At 35.0% G+C, this 17,831-nt stretch overlaps 1 protein-coding gene and 1 pseudogene across 2 annotated transcripts; both read left to right on the forward strand.

Moving 5' to 3' along the window:
- Window positions 1–4,788: 4,788 nt before the first annotated feature.
- Window positions 4,789–12,105, forward strand: LOC113428176 (vomeronasal type-2 receptor 26-like; annotated as a pseudogene). Its single transcript, XR_015745973.1, has 4 exons — window positions 4,789–5,011; window positions 7,024–7,315; window positions 9,286–10,136; window positions 11,845–12,105. The product of XR_015745973.1 is annotated as a vomeronasal type-2 receptor 26-like (transcript).
- A 3,462-nt stretch (window positions 12,106–15,567) lies between these two features.
- On the forward strand, window positions 15,568–17,411 carry LOC148129261 (vomeronasal type-2 receptor 26-like). Its single transcript, XM_087945695.1, has 2 exons — window positions 15,568–15,694; window positions 16,465–17,411. The coding sequence occupies exon 2, from the start codon at window positions 16,467–16,469 to the stop codon at window positions 17,361–17,363; it is 897 nt and encodes a 298-aa protein (XP_087801821.1). The 5' UTR covers window positions 15,568–15,694; window positions 16,465–16,466; the 3' UTR covers window positions 17,364–17,411.
- Window positions 17,412–17,831: the final 420 nt, after the last annotated feature.

Genomic DNA, 17,831 nt, shown 5'->3' on the forward strand with positions numbered 1-17,831 from the left:
AAAGGTTCTTTTGACCAAAATGGTGAAATCCTGGCTGGATTTGATATTATCAATCGGATCACATTACCAGATCTATCCTTCCAAAGAATCAAAGTTGGAAAAATAGATCCCGAGGCTCCATCAGAGAAATTTTTCTCTATTTATGATGATGATATTACATGGCCCAGTGAGTTTAATGAGGTAAATTCTACCCAAAAAAGATAACCTGCCTTCTATGACAAACTACCTTCAGCACCATTTTCTCTGTGGCAGTTTCTTCAGTGTTAGCTAAAACAATCCTTGTGGTTCTGGCCTTCATGATGACCAAGCCAGGATCTGGAATGAGGAAATAGATGGGAAAATGGATGATCATCCCCATTATTCCCACTTCTCACCTTGGCTGTTGGCAGCATGAAATGTAATCATTAAAAATGCATATTAAAGCAACAAAATCCAGACACAGTAAATGTTGTGGATAAAATTTTACAATATTTAAAAGGTGCTGTTGAGATTTTTTTGTTCATGGCTTGGATTTAAGAAAAAAAGGTGGTTTTTTTTCCATGAAGAAAGTTTCTCAGGATTGAAAACTGACCAAGATACTGCAAAAAATTAAAATAAAAAATTCAACATTCAGATACTCAATGAATATGACTTTTTGATAATGCAGTAGCCATAGCAAATTTTGAAATAATTTTAGAGGCCCAAGTTTTTAAGTCATGTTCACATGCCTTGGATCAACATGAGAACTACAGTGTTCTTAGGCAGTAAAAATAATACTAATACAATTTTCAATAAGTTGATTAAAGACAGTGAAACTTAAATTAGTTCAATTTTATTTTTCATTCTTTCTAATAAATCTAGAAAAATGTGATTTCTTTAAGATAGTGTGGTGTGCTAGACCTATTTCAACACTTTTTAAAAGTTTCCAGAAAATTCCAGAAGCTTTATCTCAAAACTTTTTGCAGTCCTGTAAATGTTTGGTAGTATTTCCAACAACACAACTTAAAATTAAAATCTTAGTTGATATATATATATATATATATATATATATATATATATATATATATATATATATATATATATATATATATATATATATATATATATATATACATATACATACACACACACACACACACACACAATATAAGCTGAGTAATTAGAGAAGTATAAACAATTGATTTATTTGCAGAAGACAATGAAAAAAAGATCACAAATATTTAAGGATGCCTTTTATCATTAAAGAAGAGTAATGAATAGTAATAGTGTCATTGTCAATATCAAAAACTCAAAGAAAAAGAAATTTGAACAATATCAAACCTGTCAATCATGGAATTTGTAGATACCACTTTCCAAACTTATGCTATAAATAATTTTAAGTAAATAAACATTACGGTATTTTGTTCATTTATGAATAGATAATTCCCCATTCTGTGTGAAATGACAGTTGTTATACAGGTTCAATCAAGAGAAAGAAGGAAGGCAAACCATTTTGCTGCTATGATTGCTTCCCATGTCCTGAAGGCCAGATTTCAAACCAAAAAGGTAAGAATATAAGAGAATATAACCATTTAACCTTTATAACCCTGAGATTCTTATCATAAATTTATCATAAACTACTTTCAGCATAATTTTCTCTGTGGCAGTTTCTTCAGTGTTAGCTAAAACCATCCTTGTGATTCTGGCCTTTGTGGTGACTAAGCCAGGACCTGGGATGAGGAAATGGATGGGAAAATGGATGGTCACCTCCATTATTCTTTGTTGCTCATTTATTCAAGTTACCATTTGTATTATATGGCTGTCTATATCTCCCCCTTTCCCAGCATTGGACATGCAAGCAATGACTACAGAAATTGTTCTGGAATGCAATGATGGATCTGTCTTTATGTTCTGCTGTGTCTTGGGTTTTATGGGCTCCTTGACCATTGTGAGCTTTACAGTGGCTTTCCTAGCAAGAAAATTTCCTGACAGTTTTAATTTAGCTAAATTTATCACTTTTAGCATGTTGATATTTTGCAGTGTTTGGTTGTCCTTTATTCCAACTTACCTGAGTACAAAGGGAAAATATATTATGGCTGTGGAGATCTTTTCCATTGTAGCATCCAGTTTTGGGTTACTGAGCTGTATCTTTTCCCCCAAATGTTATATTATTTTTATTAGGCCTGAAATAAATAACAAAAGTATTCTAAGAAGAGGAAAGAAGTAAAAAAGAAAAGTATATGAGGAACTTGAATTTAAAGGACAAAAATATACAAGATATGAACAATGGAAAAGTTCTTTCTACTGTTGAAATTTTTGGATAAAATTCAGCTACATGCTTTGTTTTCATTATTGACAGAAGGCAGTAGACATCTGGGTTTAACTTTGCCTGACCATTATATTTGAAAATTGGTGCAGGAGTGGGGGAGGTTGGTAACAGGGAATGAGACTGTTCAGAATCTTGTCCACAACACTATTCACACTGCAAAAGTTATTCATTTAAGAGGAATATATACTTCCACCACTTGAAGGCATTAGGTGGAAAGATAAAGGTAAAAATTTTCCCTTCCCAGTCATATCCAATTTTAGTGCACAGTGCTCAACTTCATTTCTTAGCTGAGAGAGTCAACATTGTCCAAAGACACTTCTGTTGTCTTGAGGCCAGCATGACTATAAGCAGATATGCACAGAATGTTATCTTTCCACCAAAGTAGTACACAATGTCTCAGTAGTTAAAGACTCTGAGCTTGTCAGCTGAAAAGCAGACAGCTGGGTTCGAGGCCCAAGTCCTGCATGACACAGTGAAGTTCCTGTTACTTGCTCCAGCTCCTGAAAACCTAGCAGTTCAAATGCATGCAAATCCAAGTAGATAAACAGGTAGAAAGGCAACATTAGAAAGGTAGAATTCATGGAGTGGAGCATAATGAGTGGTACAAAAAGAAGAGGACTTATTATTTCTAACCAGAACCCCATCTACTTCCTTGTGAAATATTTTTTCTATGTAGTCTGGCACTGAACTCCATCATTCAGCCCTACAATTTTAACAGCTTAATGTGTCACAAAGAATCACATTACTGTTCAATTGCTATTTGCTGTGGAACTGCTTCAGATTGCTCTGGCATGGAAAAGTTACAGTTTGTGGAAGCCGAGGAATCTCCTTCCCTATATGGAAAAACTGGCTAACTGTCCTCACTTAGTTTCTCCTTAATTCCAGGTTGCTTCTCCCCATGATTAGTTTCCATCCATTTTTTTCTTTAATTAGAGTTAATTCTATTCTAATTAAATTAGAATTAGAATAAGAATTAGAATAGAACAAAACAATCTCAAAACAATTTATAGATATAATGCCAATATGTCAGTAAAAGAATTAGATCAGAGCAAAGCCATATTATCTTTGTAGAAATATGGAGATGGTAATGAGGTTCTTCACATTATGGATGTGATTTATCACTGTTGTATTATTATGTTATTGTTATTTACTTATTTATTAGACTTTATGCCACCCATCTTGCATATTCTTTCCTAATTAGTCTACTGATTTATCCTGGACACTCTCTCCATAGATAATAAGTTGCATTTTTTGCCTTACCTGCCCACAGACTTGATTCTTTTTTCACTAAAGTAATCAAGGAAGTACTTATTCTGCATAATGAGATTGTTTACTTCTGGGATTCTGCAAAATAAATATTTCATAGACACCAGATACAAAGGTCATATTGGTGAATCTTTTTTTGCTCAGCAACCCAAAACCACTTTCAATAAGTTGTTAGGGCATACCCTTTCAAAATGAATGAAAAGCAATAAATATATTATAATGATATAAAGATATAATAATATAATACAACAAAATAAAATACAAGACAAGACAATCTAACATAACAATCTAATCTAATCTAATCTAATCTAGGATAAGATAAGATAAGATAAGATAATATAAGATAAGATAAGATAAGATAAGATAAGATAAGATAATATAAGATAAGATAAGATAAGATAAGAAGTCCTGGAGGCTAAAGCATATGAAGAATGGTTGGAGGATTTGGGTTTGGCTAACCTAGAGAAAAAAAGGACTAGAGGTGACATGATATTCCAGTATTTGAGAGGCTGCCACAAAGAGGAGAGGGTCAATTTATTTTCCAAAGCACTAGAGGGCAGGACAACAATGGATGGAAACTAATCAAGGAGAGAAGCAACTTGGAATTGAGGAGAAACTTCCTAACAGTGAGGACAATTAACTGATGGAACAGCTTGCCTTTAGATGTTGTGGATGCTTCATCACTGGAGGTTTTAAGACAAGATTGGACAATCACTTGTCTGAAATGGTATAAGATCTCCTGCTTGAGCAGAGGACTGGACTAGAAGGCCTCCAAGGTCTCTTCCAGCTCTATTCTAATTCTGATATTGAACATTAAATATGGATCGAATGTGGTCTATATTATAATGTACTGGATTCATTGCAATTAACTGCCATCATATTGAATTCATTAGGCCTTTACCCCCTCAATTCAAACAGGAAGCTAGTTCTAATTTCATCTAGAGTCAACAAAACACTGGCAGTTCTAAATAATTGTCAATTTAATCGATCCTACAATTATCAAAATTATCATAATCTTTTCATTATTTCATTAAAGGGTGTCCTTGGGCTGCAGCAAAACTATTAAGACTAAAATGTTATAATAATAACCAGCCTCTGCCATTTAGAGGTGGAACAGCAAGCAAGATAAACATGTTCTTGACATTTGGCACACCCAACTTTTGCATCAACCTTTTTAGTAAGAGAGTAATTATCCAGCTTTTATGATACTGAAATCTCTTTGACTACCCCAATAAAGCTGGCTGAAAGACTTTCCAGAAGAAGATTTTAATGCCACTTGATAGTTATGTTTATATCAGTACTAATGTTGCTAGGAATCCAGATTCTTCTTCCTATTCTTCATAAATATTACCATCAAGGGGAACTCAACATTACTGGTATTATGTCTCAGAGTTATGCCTTTTTACATCCAATAACCTTTAAAACAGCCCCTTCGCTGGATCTCTTAGATGATATCATGTAAGGAAGTTCTCAAAAAAGAACTTAAGAGGTATTTTATTAATAGAATTTTGTTCTGAGGATGTAATCATGCATAGTTTATAGTATGGCATCTTTTTTGGATTAGGTTAATGATGGTTAATCTGATCTGTATCACTTTTATGTATTTATTTTTTGTCAAAGTTAGGTACTACCCATCTTACTCTCAGAGTGACTCTGGATGATGTACAGTTGAAAGCATAAAATAAATCAGGTAGAAGCAAAACTAAAGCAAGTTAAAATAAGTATTATGCCAGAAAAATAAAGCTATTTTATCTTGCCACCTGTTAAACATTTTTTGTTTACCTTATGGTCAATCTGGAAAGATTATCTTTCCAATGAAAATATTTCCTGATGCAGTCTGTAGTGAAATAGTTCTTATCATTATCAGATTATTTTGTGGTATGTAATCAAAATTTGCTTTTTCATAATTTAAACATTAGGTTCTTTATCTTGTCTTCTGGAACAAATTCGAACATTTCAGCCATGTCTTGTAAAAACAAGCCTCTTGATATATGAAGGCACCCAACGGCCATAGATATTGCCCTGTGCCTCTTGGCATACCAACTGAATTATTTCCTTTATTTGAATACATGTAGTTTCAGGGAACACACTTAATCAACTTTGGCTAGTCTCACAATAGATTAGGTGAGGTTGAACATGGATGGAAAATCTAAGATAGTCAATCTAACTAACTACCTAAGCTGCTTGGAATGAGAATTGAAGAGAGGAAAAAAAGTCCTAGAATAAGCATTACAATTTGACTGCTATAACGTTGTTAGAAAACATGATAAAATGGTCTGCATTTCAATTGAGTAAAATATAGGTTGATTCAAGGTCACCTTTATATTAGATACGGGAGAGATTTAAAAAACACACATACAGGAAAATGTATCACAAAACAGAGTTGTTGGGTTTATATGCAAAGAGAATTGTAGCACTTAACCTATCCTGAAACAGATGCAGTGTAAATCTTCTTTTTTTTAAATGCAATGTTTCTTAAAGACATTTTCAACAGAATAATAACAATAGAAATTTTGAATTGACAAAAAGAAAACTAGAGAAAATTAATAAGAAAGTGAAAAGAAACAGACAAAAAGGATTTGGAAAGAAAGAAAAATTAATTTACAAAGTGGTTTCTAATTTTTTTTAACAACAGTTATAACTATATTTATATTTTAACCTATCTCTAAGGTTATTGTACATCATAATTTCCTTCTGTCCTTAATATACTCTTTCTAATCATTAAAGTCATAAGGAAGTTTATTTTTCCTTTTTAGGAAATGAATGTAGTCATTGATCTTTCTCTAAGCAAATAAATTAATTTTGCCATCTCTGCTAATTCTGTCATCTTCACCAATCATCCCTCCACTGTAGATATTTCAGGGACTTCTCATTTTTGTGTCTTGGACCAGAGATAATCTTCCATGGTTCTTTTCTAAGTGTATAGTCCTGGCAAAACAAGTCCAGGTTTCAGCTATGTATTTGTGTTTAAAATTCATTTGAACCCAAAGTGTTATGATTTTTCTAAAATCTGCCAAACATGATAAAATGGTCTGCATTTCAAACACAAATTTGGAGTACCTTTATATATTATAAATAAAGATCTATTACATATTGTTAACATGGCACTTCTAATATAGCAATTTTCAAAACTACATTAACTTCATTGAACCACAGAAAACTATGCCATCCAAACTATGTATTGTGCTCTTCTAGTTCTAAAATTATTTTATTTCCCAGCAACATGAATTATTCCAGAGCGAGTTGAAAAATGCATCTTCAAAATAAGTAATGCCAAGTCATTTCTTTGTATCTTGAAGGGCCTTTTATCTGTCCTTGATTCTTGCCCTTGTCATATATATCTTTTTGCCTTTATTTAAAATGATGCATTGGCTATCAAAATAGGTACTGTTCAAAACAAAAAACATCATTCTAGATGTTTCTCTGTTTTTAATTACAGTTTCTTCCCAATAAAACATTCACTTTTGTAGGATTTTGGCTCAGAATTACCAACATATTCTGGCTCTGGTATTTGCGGTAAAAGAAATCAATGAAAACCCTCACATCTTACCAAACATCACTCTGGGGTTCCAGATCTATAACAGTCACTTGAGTGCAAGCTCAACTTATCTTGCCTCAATGGAACTTCTTTCTACCTGGAAGAAGTTCATTCCAAACTATAAATGTGATAGTAGAAGCAATGCAGCTGCAGTCATTGGAGGACCCGACTCAAATGTCTGCCGCCATATGGCCACCATTCTAGGTATCTACAAGGTTCCACAGGTACCCCTGGGCTTTTTTGGACTTTGTTTTCTCACTAATCGTATTTCACTACTTAATTTTAACTCTTCTGTGTTCATGATTCTCTTTCTCCTTTTTCCCCTCTGTCTTGTTGATTATGCACTGTTATTATACATACTAATGTTTACTAATAACTAATAGTAAATGTACATACTAATGTAAATGTTTTGGCAGTTCCATTGTGGTTTCTTTTTCTTTTGCTATAAATTTTTGATTACTATTTTTAAAAACAAAAAACAAAACAGTTACTATGTTCATTTAAGTAAATTTATTTGAGTACATTAGATGAAGAAGCAAGTTATACATTTCTGGAATTCATGAAGAACATAATTAAATAAACTTTGTTTTGACACAAGCTTGCTATCTGATGTTTAACTATAAAGTGGACATTTAACTTGATTTTATATTTTGAGTACAAGGACTGATCTAAAAGAGCAGGATAGTCTAGAAGGAAGAGTTCTACCTTGACATAGAAAAACAGTGTTTTGCAAGTAGGATTATTTACACCTGAAATACAGATGATTTTAGATAAATGATAGATAGATGATAGATAGATGATAGATTGATAGATAGATAGATAGATAGATAGATAGATAGATAGATAGATAGATAGATAGATAGATAGATAGATGTGCTTAATATACAGCATACTGCCTGGGTCAATTTGTATACATAATAATACTTATTAATTTCTTAATTTCTACCTCTTTTATCCAGCCATTAATAAAACAAGTCGCAAGTTTGAAAATATTCTATGTCTTCTTTTTCTTTTATTTTCAGTGTTAATCTGTCCATTTCTACACAGTTCAATATTTTTTTAATTACATCTTCTTCTTTCCTCACTTTTCCAATGCTGTGCAAATACAATTCTTGCTGCTGTTAAAACATGCAATATCAAATATACATTCCCTTTATCATATTTTTCTGGTATTATGCCTAACAAAAATAATTCTGGTTTACAATCTATATGCTGTTTTAACATTTTTTTCTAACCAAGTGTGCACTTTTGTCTATTTTTTTGCAAGGTGTTTTTATGATGCTTTTGCAATAAAGCTATCCCCATCTCTGCGTATTTTTTTTTTTTTTTTTATGGTGAAATATGTACCATCACTAAATAAAAATGGAGTGTTCCCAAAATTAGGCTTACTGCATTGATTTATAGGAGTAAAATTCAAGCTTAAAAATAATGAATATATTATCTATTTAATTTCAGCAGCTAAAATCAAAGTTACCCAACACTGGAAAACTCAAGAAAATCTAACAGTTGAAATGTGGATTAACATGGCCTTTTTAATTGTCACATTAGAAAAAAAAATCACATAAAATTAAAATAATGAGACACCGGAGACAGGCATCACATTTTAAAATCAAATTTAGATGGATTTTATGGGTTGCTTCAGTTTTAATAAGCAATAATATTATAATAGTTCATAGTGCATATGTGGTAAATTTGCTGTTTATTTACATGATAGTATATACTGTTTTTCCATTTCCTGTTTTATTTCTCTATGCATCCTGTATTTGTGTTAATTTGTGTGTGTCTGTGTGTCTGTGTGTGTGTGTACACACAGGCACACAGACACATGCACACATCAGTGGTGGTATTCAATTTTTTTTTACTACCAGTTCTGTGGGTGTGGCTTGGTGGGCATGGCAGGGGAAGGATACTGCAAAATCCCCATTCCCTCCCCACCCCACTAACCTACTTTCCAGCTGCCTTGTCCTGTGCAGGGAAAACAAAGAAGACCCAGCCAATCAGCTGGGACTTGGGAGGCAGAGAATATAGATGGGAGCAGGGTCAGTCAGAGGTGGTATTTGCCGGTTCTCTGAACTACTCAAAATTTCCGCTACTAGTTCTCCAGAACTGGTCAGAACCTGCTGAATACCACCTCTGGCGCACATACATATTTGTGTATTTTGCAAACCTGATCTCCTTTTCAAATCTCCTTTAGCTTATGTATGGTTCTTCTCCAGCGATGGATAATAAACATGAAGAAGTTTTTGCTCAACAAATGTTTCCAAACTGGATCCATCAATACAATGGAATTCTTCACTTACTTCTATATTTCAGGTGGACATGGATAGGGGTGATTTATGTCGAAGGTGAGAATGGAGAAAGGTTTGTGCAGAAAGTCCTTCCCTTTTTTCTCAGAATGGCATTTGCTTTGATTTCATTCAAAACTTACCCAAACACAGCTTTTCTAGTAACACCTTTAATCTTGTAGAAAAGGGGGTTGAAACATACAAGATAACTGAGCGAAGCAGTTACAACATCTTATTCACACATGGAGAACTACAGACAATGCTAGTTTTCAGAGTACTCATTGCACTTTCAGAATATGATGGATCAAATAAGCCTGAGAGTAAAGTTTGGATCATGACGGCCCAGATGGACTTCACATCCCTCCCTTTTCAGAGGCATACGGACATAGACTTTCTTCATGGTGCTCTCGCTTTGACAATTCACTCTGAGGAGATATCGGGATTCCAAACATTTCTTCAGACCAGAAAACCTAGCTCAGAAAAAGAAGATGGCTTTCTCCAGCTATTTTGGGAAAGTGTATTTGGATGCTCCTTGTCTAACCCAAACTCAGATGACAGACCTGAGATGACCTGCACTGGAGAGGAGAAACTGAACACGCTCTCTGAGTCTGTTTTTGAGATGAGGATGACTGCTCATAGCTATAGTATTTACAATGCCATCCATACTGTGGCACATGCCCTGCACTTAATACATGTGATGAATTCCAAACAACACACATTGCCAAAAGACCAGAAGCTTCTCAATCAACATTTATGGCAGGTAAAACCAAAGTGAAAATATGTAACAAGTTTGAAACTAGATTGGATGCTAGATTGGGATGAAAGTCTTTCTTCCTTTCTATTTCACCAACAGCCTTTCATTTCTTATGTCAAATGAATAAGATACAACAAAGTACAAAGAACCATCCATTCCAGCTGTCAGATTAATCTTATGTTAACTAATTATCAGAATGTTTATTATTATGTCTACTTTAATCACTTAGCAAAGATTAAACAAGCCCTAAGAGATTGGCTTCCTTCATGAACTTTTAGGATCAAGACAGATGACTTGAGTTTCTGAACTTGATGTTATTGAATGAAAGTTAAAACTAAATTGCAATCTTAAACAAATCAAAGACAGAATCTTCTAATTTTGCCTGTATGAGGAAATATTAGCCATTTTCTATGATTATTATTATTAAAAATAATATGAGCTGTTCATAGCAAATAAACACTAAAAAAAAAGAAAATAGTAAAACAAAATATACACTATCATCACAGAGCTAGATCCTAACCAGTAGAGTAGATCCTAAAGCAATAAGGAAGCCATTTTTATTTTTTAATATTCTGCCTCAGGAATTCAACTACAATTAAATATTAACAAATAAAATATGAACAGCAATGAAAATTACAAGAAATGAAACATGAATAAAATTAATTTGTACTACAATATATTCACAATGACAACTAAAATAATCTTTTACAAGTATACAAATTTCAATCTACTATATTGCTTACTAAACAATTGATACTGAAACAGCCCTATCACCATTCTCGGCATCTGTTTATCAGCCTTCCACTAAATAGTGTGATTTATTGAATAAACAAGGTTTCAAATCCTTGAAAAGTATGCCTTTCAAATTCTTAGATATCTAAGCATTTGTGGACTCAAAATAATTTATCCAAGCTAAAATTGGACATCTTTATGGAAACTCTTTAGGGAGAAGTAGTCGTTTATATATGAAGGCAAGTTGTTCCATGGGACAAAGTTGTTCCATGGGACAGGTGATGCAACTGAGAAACTTTTGTTACAGGATCCCAGTAGATGAAACTCCTTTTGAAATAAGATCCTCAGCAAGGCTTGTCTCCCAGATCTTTCTAGAATGGGAAGAGCACATTTGATTTTTTTTTTTTTTTTTAGGATGCAGAAAAGTTACAAGTTGTATCTAATTGCATGGATTTGGTATCTATACCAACTTAGATACCTTTGTAGACATGGAGAGTTTTGGTTCAACAATGCCATGACAGCTGCAGTAGATTATATTATGACAAGGTCAATTCAGCTCTAGATTAACTCTTAAAATACCCCATCCTGAAAGCTAATCAACTGGAAAATCTGTCAGAAAGATACAAAACAGAGTAATATGGAAGGTTTGTTATACTCGTTAGAAATGAGAGGTTCTGTGGTTCTATGCTTTTTACTCAAAGCATAAACAAAAGAAAGTATCTCTTCAATGTTTTGCACAGCCTTAATAAAAAGAATAGCAAAGTCAATAATGAAAGATTCAGTAATGCTGTTATACTATTGATACCCAATACATGGTTAATAAAATAATTGATCATCCCTGTTTGTACCTTGTAACTCCTGCACATGTCTGTGTCACCCTCCCTATCTCCCTCCCTCCCTCCCTTCCTTCTTAAAAATAGCACATGCCTCACTTACAGAATTAAATAGTTGTCCTTAAGAATTTTCTATCTTTCTATCTTAGTTACATCACTTTCTAAGAAAAGTTTCATTTAACAACAGTGCTGGAGAAAAGATTTCCTTTGACCAAAATGGTGAAAGAATAGCTGCATTTGATATTATCAACTGGAGGACATTCCCAAACCAATCTTTTCTTAGAGTCAAAGTTGGAAAGATAGACCCACATATGTCATCAAATACATCATTCATCATTGATGAGAATAATATTGTATGGCCTAGCAGGTTCAATCAGGTATGGGTTAATGCATTTGTTCTGGATTTCTAAAACTTTTCACCTAAGGGGAAAAAAAACCTGGTTTGCTCAGAGCCAGTCCTATGATTAAGGAGAGTGAGTTATGGTGCAGATGATTAAGGAGAGTGAGTTATGGTGCAGACCCAAAAGTTCTCTTGTCTACTTTAGATCTTTCTACTAACTGTACATACTTTACTAACTGTAAAGGGTTTTCAAGATGGCTGCACACATGGATGCTGTGGCTAACCGCTCCTTCTTTCAGTATATGGTGTGTATGATTCTGTGTGTGTTTTGGATACTTTCCTTGATTGAATCCTGTGGGGAAAGGAGCATCTATAATCAGCAAGCCATGTTACAAATTGGACTGAAATGTGAAAAGGCTATTATGGATGATTTTATACATTCTCATAACATACCGAAGGAGGCAGCTAGGCCCCTGGGGGACCCATGGATCACTATCCCTGTAGGAAGGAGGAAAAGATGGAGAAAGAACAGGAAGAGGAAGAGAGGATGCCATGCTTGGGTTTTCTTTAAGCTGAATAAATTTCCACACAAGCCTTCAATTCCAAGTATATTTCTTACCAATGCAAGATGGATGAATTAAAGCTACAGATTACAAAGACTAAATTCATCAAGAACTGCTGTGTTTTGCTAATCACAGAAACTTGGCTTCATTCACTCATTCCAGATGCAGCTGTTGAGCTGGAAGGCTACATAGCTCACCGGCAGGACAGGAGTAGAGATTCTGGCAAGATCAAAGGGGGAAGTTTAAGCCTTTATGTGAACAAAAGCTGGTGTATCAATACAAAGAATGTAGACATCCACTGTTGTCAGCATGTTAAGTGTGCTACCAGAGGAGCAAACATATTGGGCAAAATATATACCAACATCAAACATGGCTATAAGATTATACAATTACCATTTGGGACAAGCAGACCATATGTCACTGCTTTTAGCACCAGCTTACATCCCTCTTAGGAGATGGGCTCTGTCTATAATAAAGACAGTGAAATCTTGGCCAGAAGATGCTTCTCAACAACTTCAGGATTGTTTTGAGAACACAAATTGGGACATCTTTTACCACCCTGACCTAGAGGTGCACACTGCAACCGTTCTGTGCTATATCAAATACTGCACAGATACTATCACTGTGGATAAATGTATTAGGATCTATCCCAATCAGAAACCCTGGATGACCAAGGAAGTCCAGTGCCTCTTGCATGACAGGACCAAGGCCTTTAGGTCCAGTAATGGGGCAAGATACAGTGTTGCCAGAGCTAATTTGAAGAAAGGTATTCGGAAGGCCAAGGTTGATTATAAGAGGAAGATTGAGGATAATTTTTATAGCAAGAACATGAGGCAGGTGTGGTGATGGATTCAACAAATTACAAACCATCAACCAACCAATGTCATCCCTGCTGAAGGGGATGCTTCATTGGCAGAGGAACTGAATCATTTCTTTGCTCACTTTGAAGTGGAGACATCAGAGACAGATAAAACACAACTACCAGCCAATTGTAGCCCCCACCTCATTGTGGAGGAACAGGGGGTAAGGAGCATTCTGAGGGCTGTGGACCCTAGAAAGGCTGCTGGTCCTGATGGTATCTCTGGCCGAGTGCTTAAAGATTGTGCTGATCAGTTGGCTGGAGTCTTTACCAGGATCTTCAATCGGTCTTTATCCCAGTCCACTATTCCATCTTGTTTGAAGGCTTCCACCATTGTTCCCCTGCCAAAGAAGTTCCCTATCAATAACCTCAATGATTACAGACCAGTGGCACTCACTCCTACCATCATGAAGTGCTTTGAGAAATTGGTCTGCCGGTACATCATTTCTGGTCTTCCGCATACAATTGATAAACACCAGTTTACATACAGAAAAAAATAGATCTACAGAGAACGCTATAGCCATCACTCTTCACACTGCTCTGACTCATCAAGAATAGCGGGGGAGGGGGGTATGTGAGGATGCTTTTTGTGGATTTTAGTTCTGTGTTTAATACAATTCTTCCACATAGAATGGTGTCTAAACTTCTGGACCTTGGGCATTCTAATTCAATCTGTTTTGGATGATGGATTTCCTGTCTGGCCACTCACAGAAGGTCAGATTAGGTAATCACACCTCTTCAGCCCTTATTCTTAACACTGGTACACCACAGGGTTGCATGTTGAGTCCCTTACTCTATATTCTTTATGTACATGACTGCATTCCAACTCCGAGATGAGGTGGACCGGTTGCTTTGGTGGTATGGAGACAATAACTTGGTCCTCAACATCAATAAAACCAAGGAGCTTATAGTGGATTATAGAAGGAACAGATCAGACATCCAGCTCTTGCTTATCAATGGAGACTGAGTGGAGCAAGTGGCCAGTTTTAAGTTTGTGGATGTTACCCTAAAAGAGGACCTGGGGTGCTCATATTGCAGCCCTGGTCAAAAGGGCCCAGCAGAGATTATATTACCTGAGACTTCTCAGAAAACAACAACTGAATGAAAAACTGCTGGCGACCTTCTACTGCTGCATCATAGAGAGCATTTTAACATACTGCACCTCTGTATGGTTTGCCAATTGCACAGTGGCAGATAGGAAAGCACTCCAGAGAGCTAATGTCATTGCCCAGAAGATCATTGGTTGCCCTCTCCCCTCTTTGGAAGAGCTTTATAGCTCCCGCTGCCTTAAGAAAGTTCAAAACATTCTGAAAGATCCATCTCATCCTGGGAACCCTTTTTTTTTTTTTTTGAACTATTACCATCTGGCAGATGGTATAGAATAATAAAAACAAGGACAAGTAGGCTGAAAACAGCTTCTATCCCAGGGCAGAGGCTCTTTTGAATTGTGCTGTGTTGGTGCAGTGTTGGTGTGGTGTCGGGGGTTTCCGGTTCAATGTGTGAAGGGTGAAGGATGTGTGTTTGTGTTTGTTTTCATGGTCATAATGTGAACTGAAGATGGTGTTTGATTTCGTTGTACGAGGTGCAATGACAATAAAGTAAACTAAACTAAACTAAACTAAACATATGAAACCCATTGACATGAGCATTCTTCTACCACCACTTTTTCTTCTGCTGTTACTCTACATTTTCTTTGATAAAATTCTGATATATCAAAGTCAACCACTTAGTATGCATTTCTCGTCTACTTCCTATGCTGAGAGCTACAAAGGTATTTTAAAGCAGGTTTATATTACTTCTCTTTCTCAGTAAATCTAACAAACTTATATTTAATATTTACATTAAACTTAGCTTTATCGTACCATAGATACCTGTGCCACCCAAATCTTAAATTATGCCCTTCTAACTACAAATTTCTCAGTAACATCCTTCCTTTCATCCAAAACAAACAGCAAGCTGCCACATACACATTAAAATCTGGTAAGTCCATCCCTCAACTTTCTTTTGCATCTTGTAACACCTTATATTTAACTAGTCATTTTCCCCTGCAACATGAATTTAGATACATCTATCATTGTTTAAATGACGCCTTTCTATTTTTTATGTTTAGACGTGCCCTGTTTCAATATGCAATGACAACTGCTTTAAAGGATTTAGTAAGAGAAAAAAGGAAGGGCTGCCATTTTGCTGCTATGACTGCTTTCCTTGTCCAAAAGGGAAGGTTTCAAATCAGGAGGGTAAGACAATGTATTGATGGGTCAGAAATATTTCTTGTGTAATACTGAGATAGATCAAGATATAAATATGAGAACCAATTTGATATGGTGGTTAAGGCACCAGGCTAGAATCTAGGAGACCATGAGCTCTAATCGCACCTTATATGGAAGTATGAAATCAGCTAGGTGACATTGACTCTCTAGTCTTGGGAAGAAGGCAATGACAAACCAATCTTTACTACTTCACCAAAAATCAACACTGTCTTGAAAACTAATTTTTGTTTTCTGGTTATTGACCACAAATATTCTCTCTCTCTCTCTCTCCTTCCTCCCCCCCCCCACAATATTGATAGATATATGTAAGGTGCAAAACTGACCTTGTATTTTAATAGTTGTTCAGTTAAATCATAATGGTAGCATTTGCAGATGAAGATATAGTCCTATATAACATCTGATATGCATGGAATTATTTTATGTAAATTGTTAAAACTATAAAAAACCAGGTTACACAAATAATTTAGATGCATTACATATAAAACAGACAGAACAAAATATCAAGAATGTTCTTTAAAAAAATCATAATTTCTCCCTCCTCCAGTCTTTCAGATATATGGTAGTGTCTTATACAATCGGGTTACTAAACATTCCCATTTGTAAAGCAATACTTCCCAGTTAACAAGATAATTCTGTGATGGAAAAGACTAAACTTGTCTCTTAGATGCATCTTAATTGATTTTTTTTAGGACTTTGGCAATATCACATATTGATACTAAACATTAATTCTCTTTCAGACATGGATGATTGCATTCAGTGCCCAGAAGGTCAATTTCCAAATCATGGACAGGATGGATGTCTTCTGAAAAAAATTATTTATTTGTCACACAAAGAATCTTTAGGGATTAATTTGACCATTCTTATACTCTCATTTGTTTTAATCACAGCATTGGTTCTTGGAATTTTCATAAAGTACCAAGATACTCCCATTGTCAAAGCCAACAACAGAAATCTCACTTATACTCTCCTTGTTTCTCTCTTGCTCTCATTTCTTTGTGGTTTACTGTTCATTGGCCAGCCTGAGAAGGTGTTGTGTCTTATTCGACAAAGTGCTTTTGGTATCATCTTTACAATAGCTGTGTCATGTATCTTAGCTAAAACTGTAATTGTGGTTCTAGCTTTTAAAGCCACTAAGCCAAATTCCAAAATGAGGAAGTGGGTGGGGAAACCCTTGGCCAACTCCATTGTTTTTTCCTGCTCTTTTCTTCAAATAATTATTTGTATAACATGGTTGGTTGTTGCTCCTCCGTTCCCAGATCTTGACATGGATTCTGTGCCTGAAGAAATTTTATTAGAATGCAATGAAGGCTCAAATGTCATGTTTTACTGTGTCCTCAGCTTTATGGGTTTCTTGGCTATTGTGAGCTTCATAGTAGCTTTTCTAGCCAGGACACTGCCTGATACTTTTAATGAAGCCAAGTTTATCACTTTCAGCATGCTAATATTCTGCGCTGTTTGGTTGTCTTTTTTCCCAGCTTATTTAAGTACCAAGGGAAAATATATGGTGGCTGTGGAGATCTTCTCCATTCTGGGCTCCAGTGCTGGCCTACTGATTTGTATTTTTCTTCCAAAAATCTATATTATTATAGTAAAACCTGAATTAAATAATAGGGAATTGCTCAGAATAAAGCATTAAAGACTTGAAATTTATGGCATCAACTAACAAATTTAAAAATCATATAGATTCTAAACAATTAATGGAATAAACTATTAGTTTTTCCTTTAGCCTCACTGAGCTATTGATGATAATTTAGTAGTCTAAATATCCCTTCTACCAGTTAGCTGTATTCCTGAACATTTTAAATTAACATAGGATGGGATGTTTGAATGATTGATTGATTGATTGATTGATTGTATATTGCTGCCTATTTGCCCATGGCAATTCAAAGTGGCTAACAGAATATAAAACTTCATTTAAAACAATAAAACTAATAAAAAGAATAAAATAAATTAATATAATATAAGAAAATCACCCCCACCCTGCCCCGGTGACAGCAGATCACATGAGCCATTTAATGTTCTCCATCCCACTCTGGGTTCCCCAGGCCTGCTGGCAGAACCAGGTCTTCAGCACCTTTCAGAAGAGTATTAGAGTGAGGGCCAT

The sequence above is a fragment of the Notechis scutatus genome, chromosome Z, assembly GCF_049901735.1.
Source record: "Notechis scutatus isolate UNSWTSFEM ecotype Mainland chromosome Z, rNotScu1.2, whole genome shotgun sequence".
NCBI lineage: Eukaryota > Metazoa > Chordata > Lepidosauria > Squamata > Elapidae > Notechis > Notechis scutatus.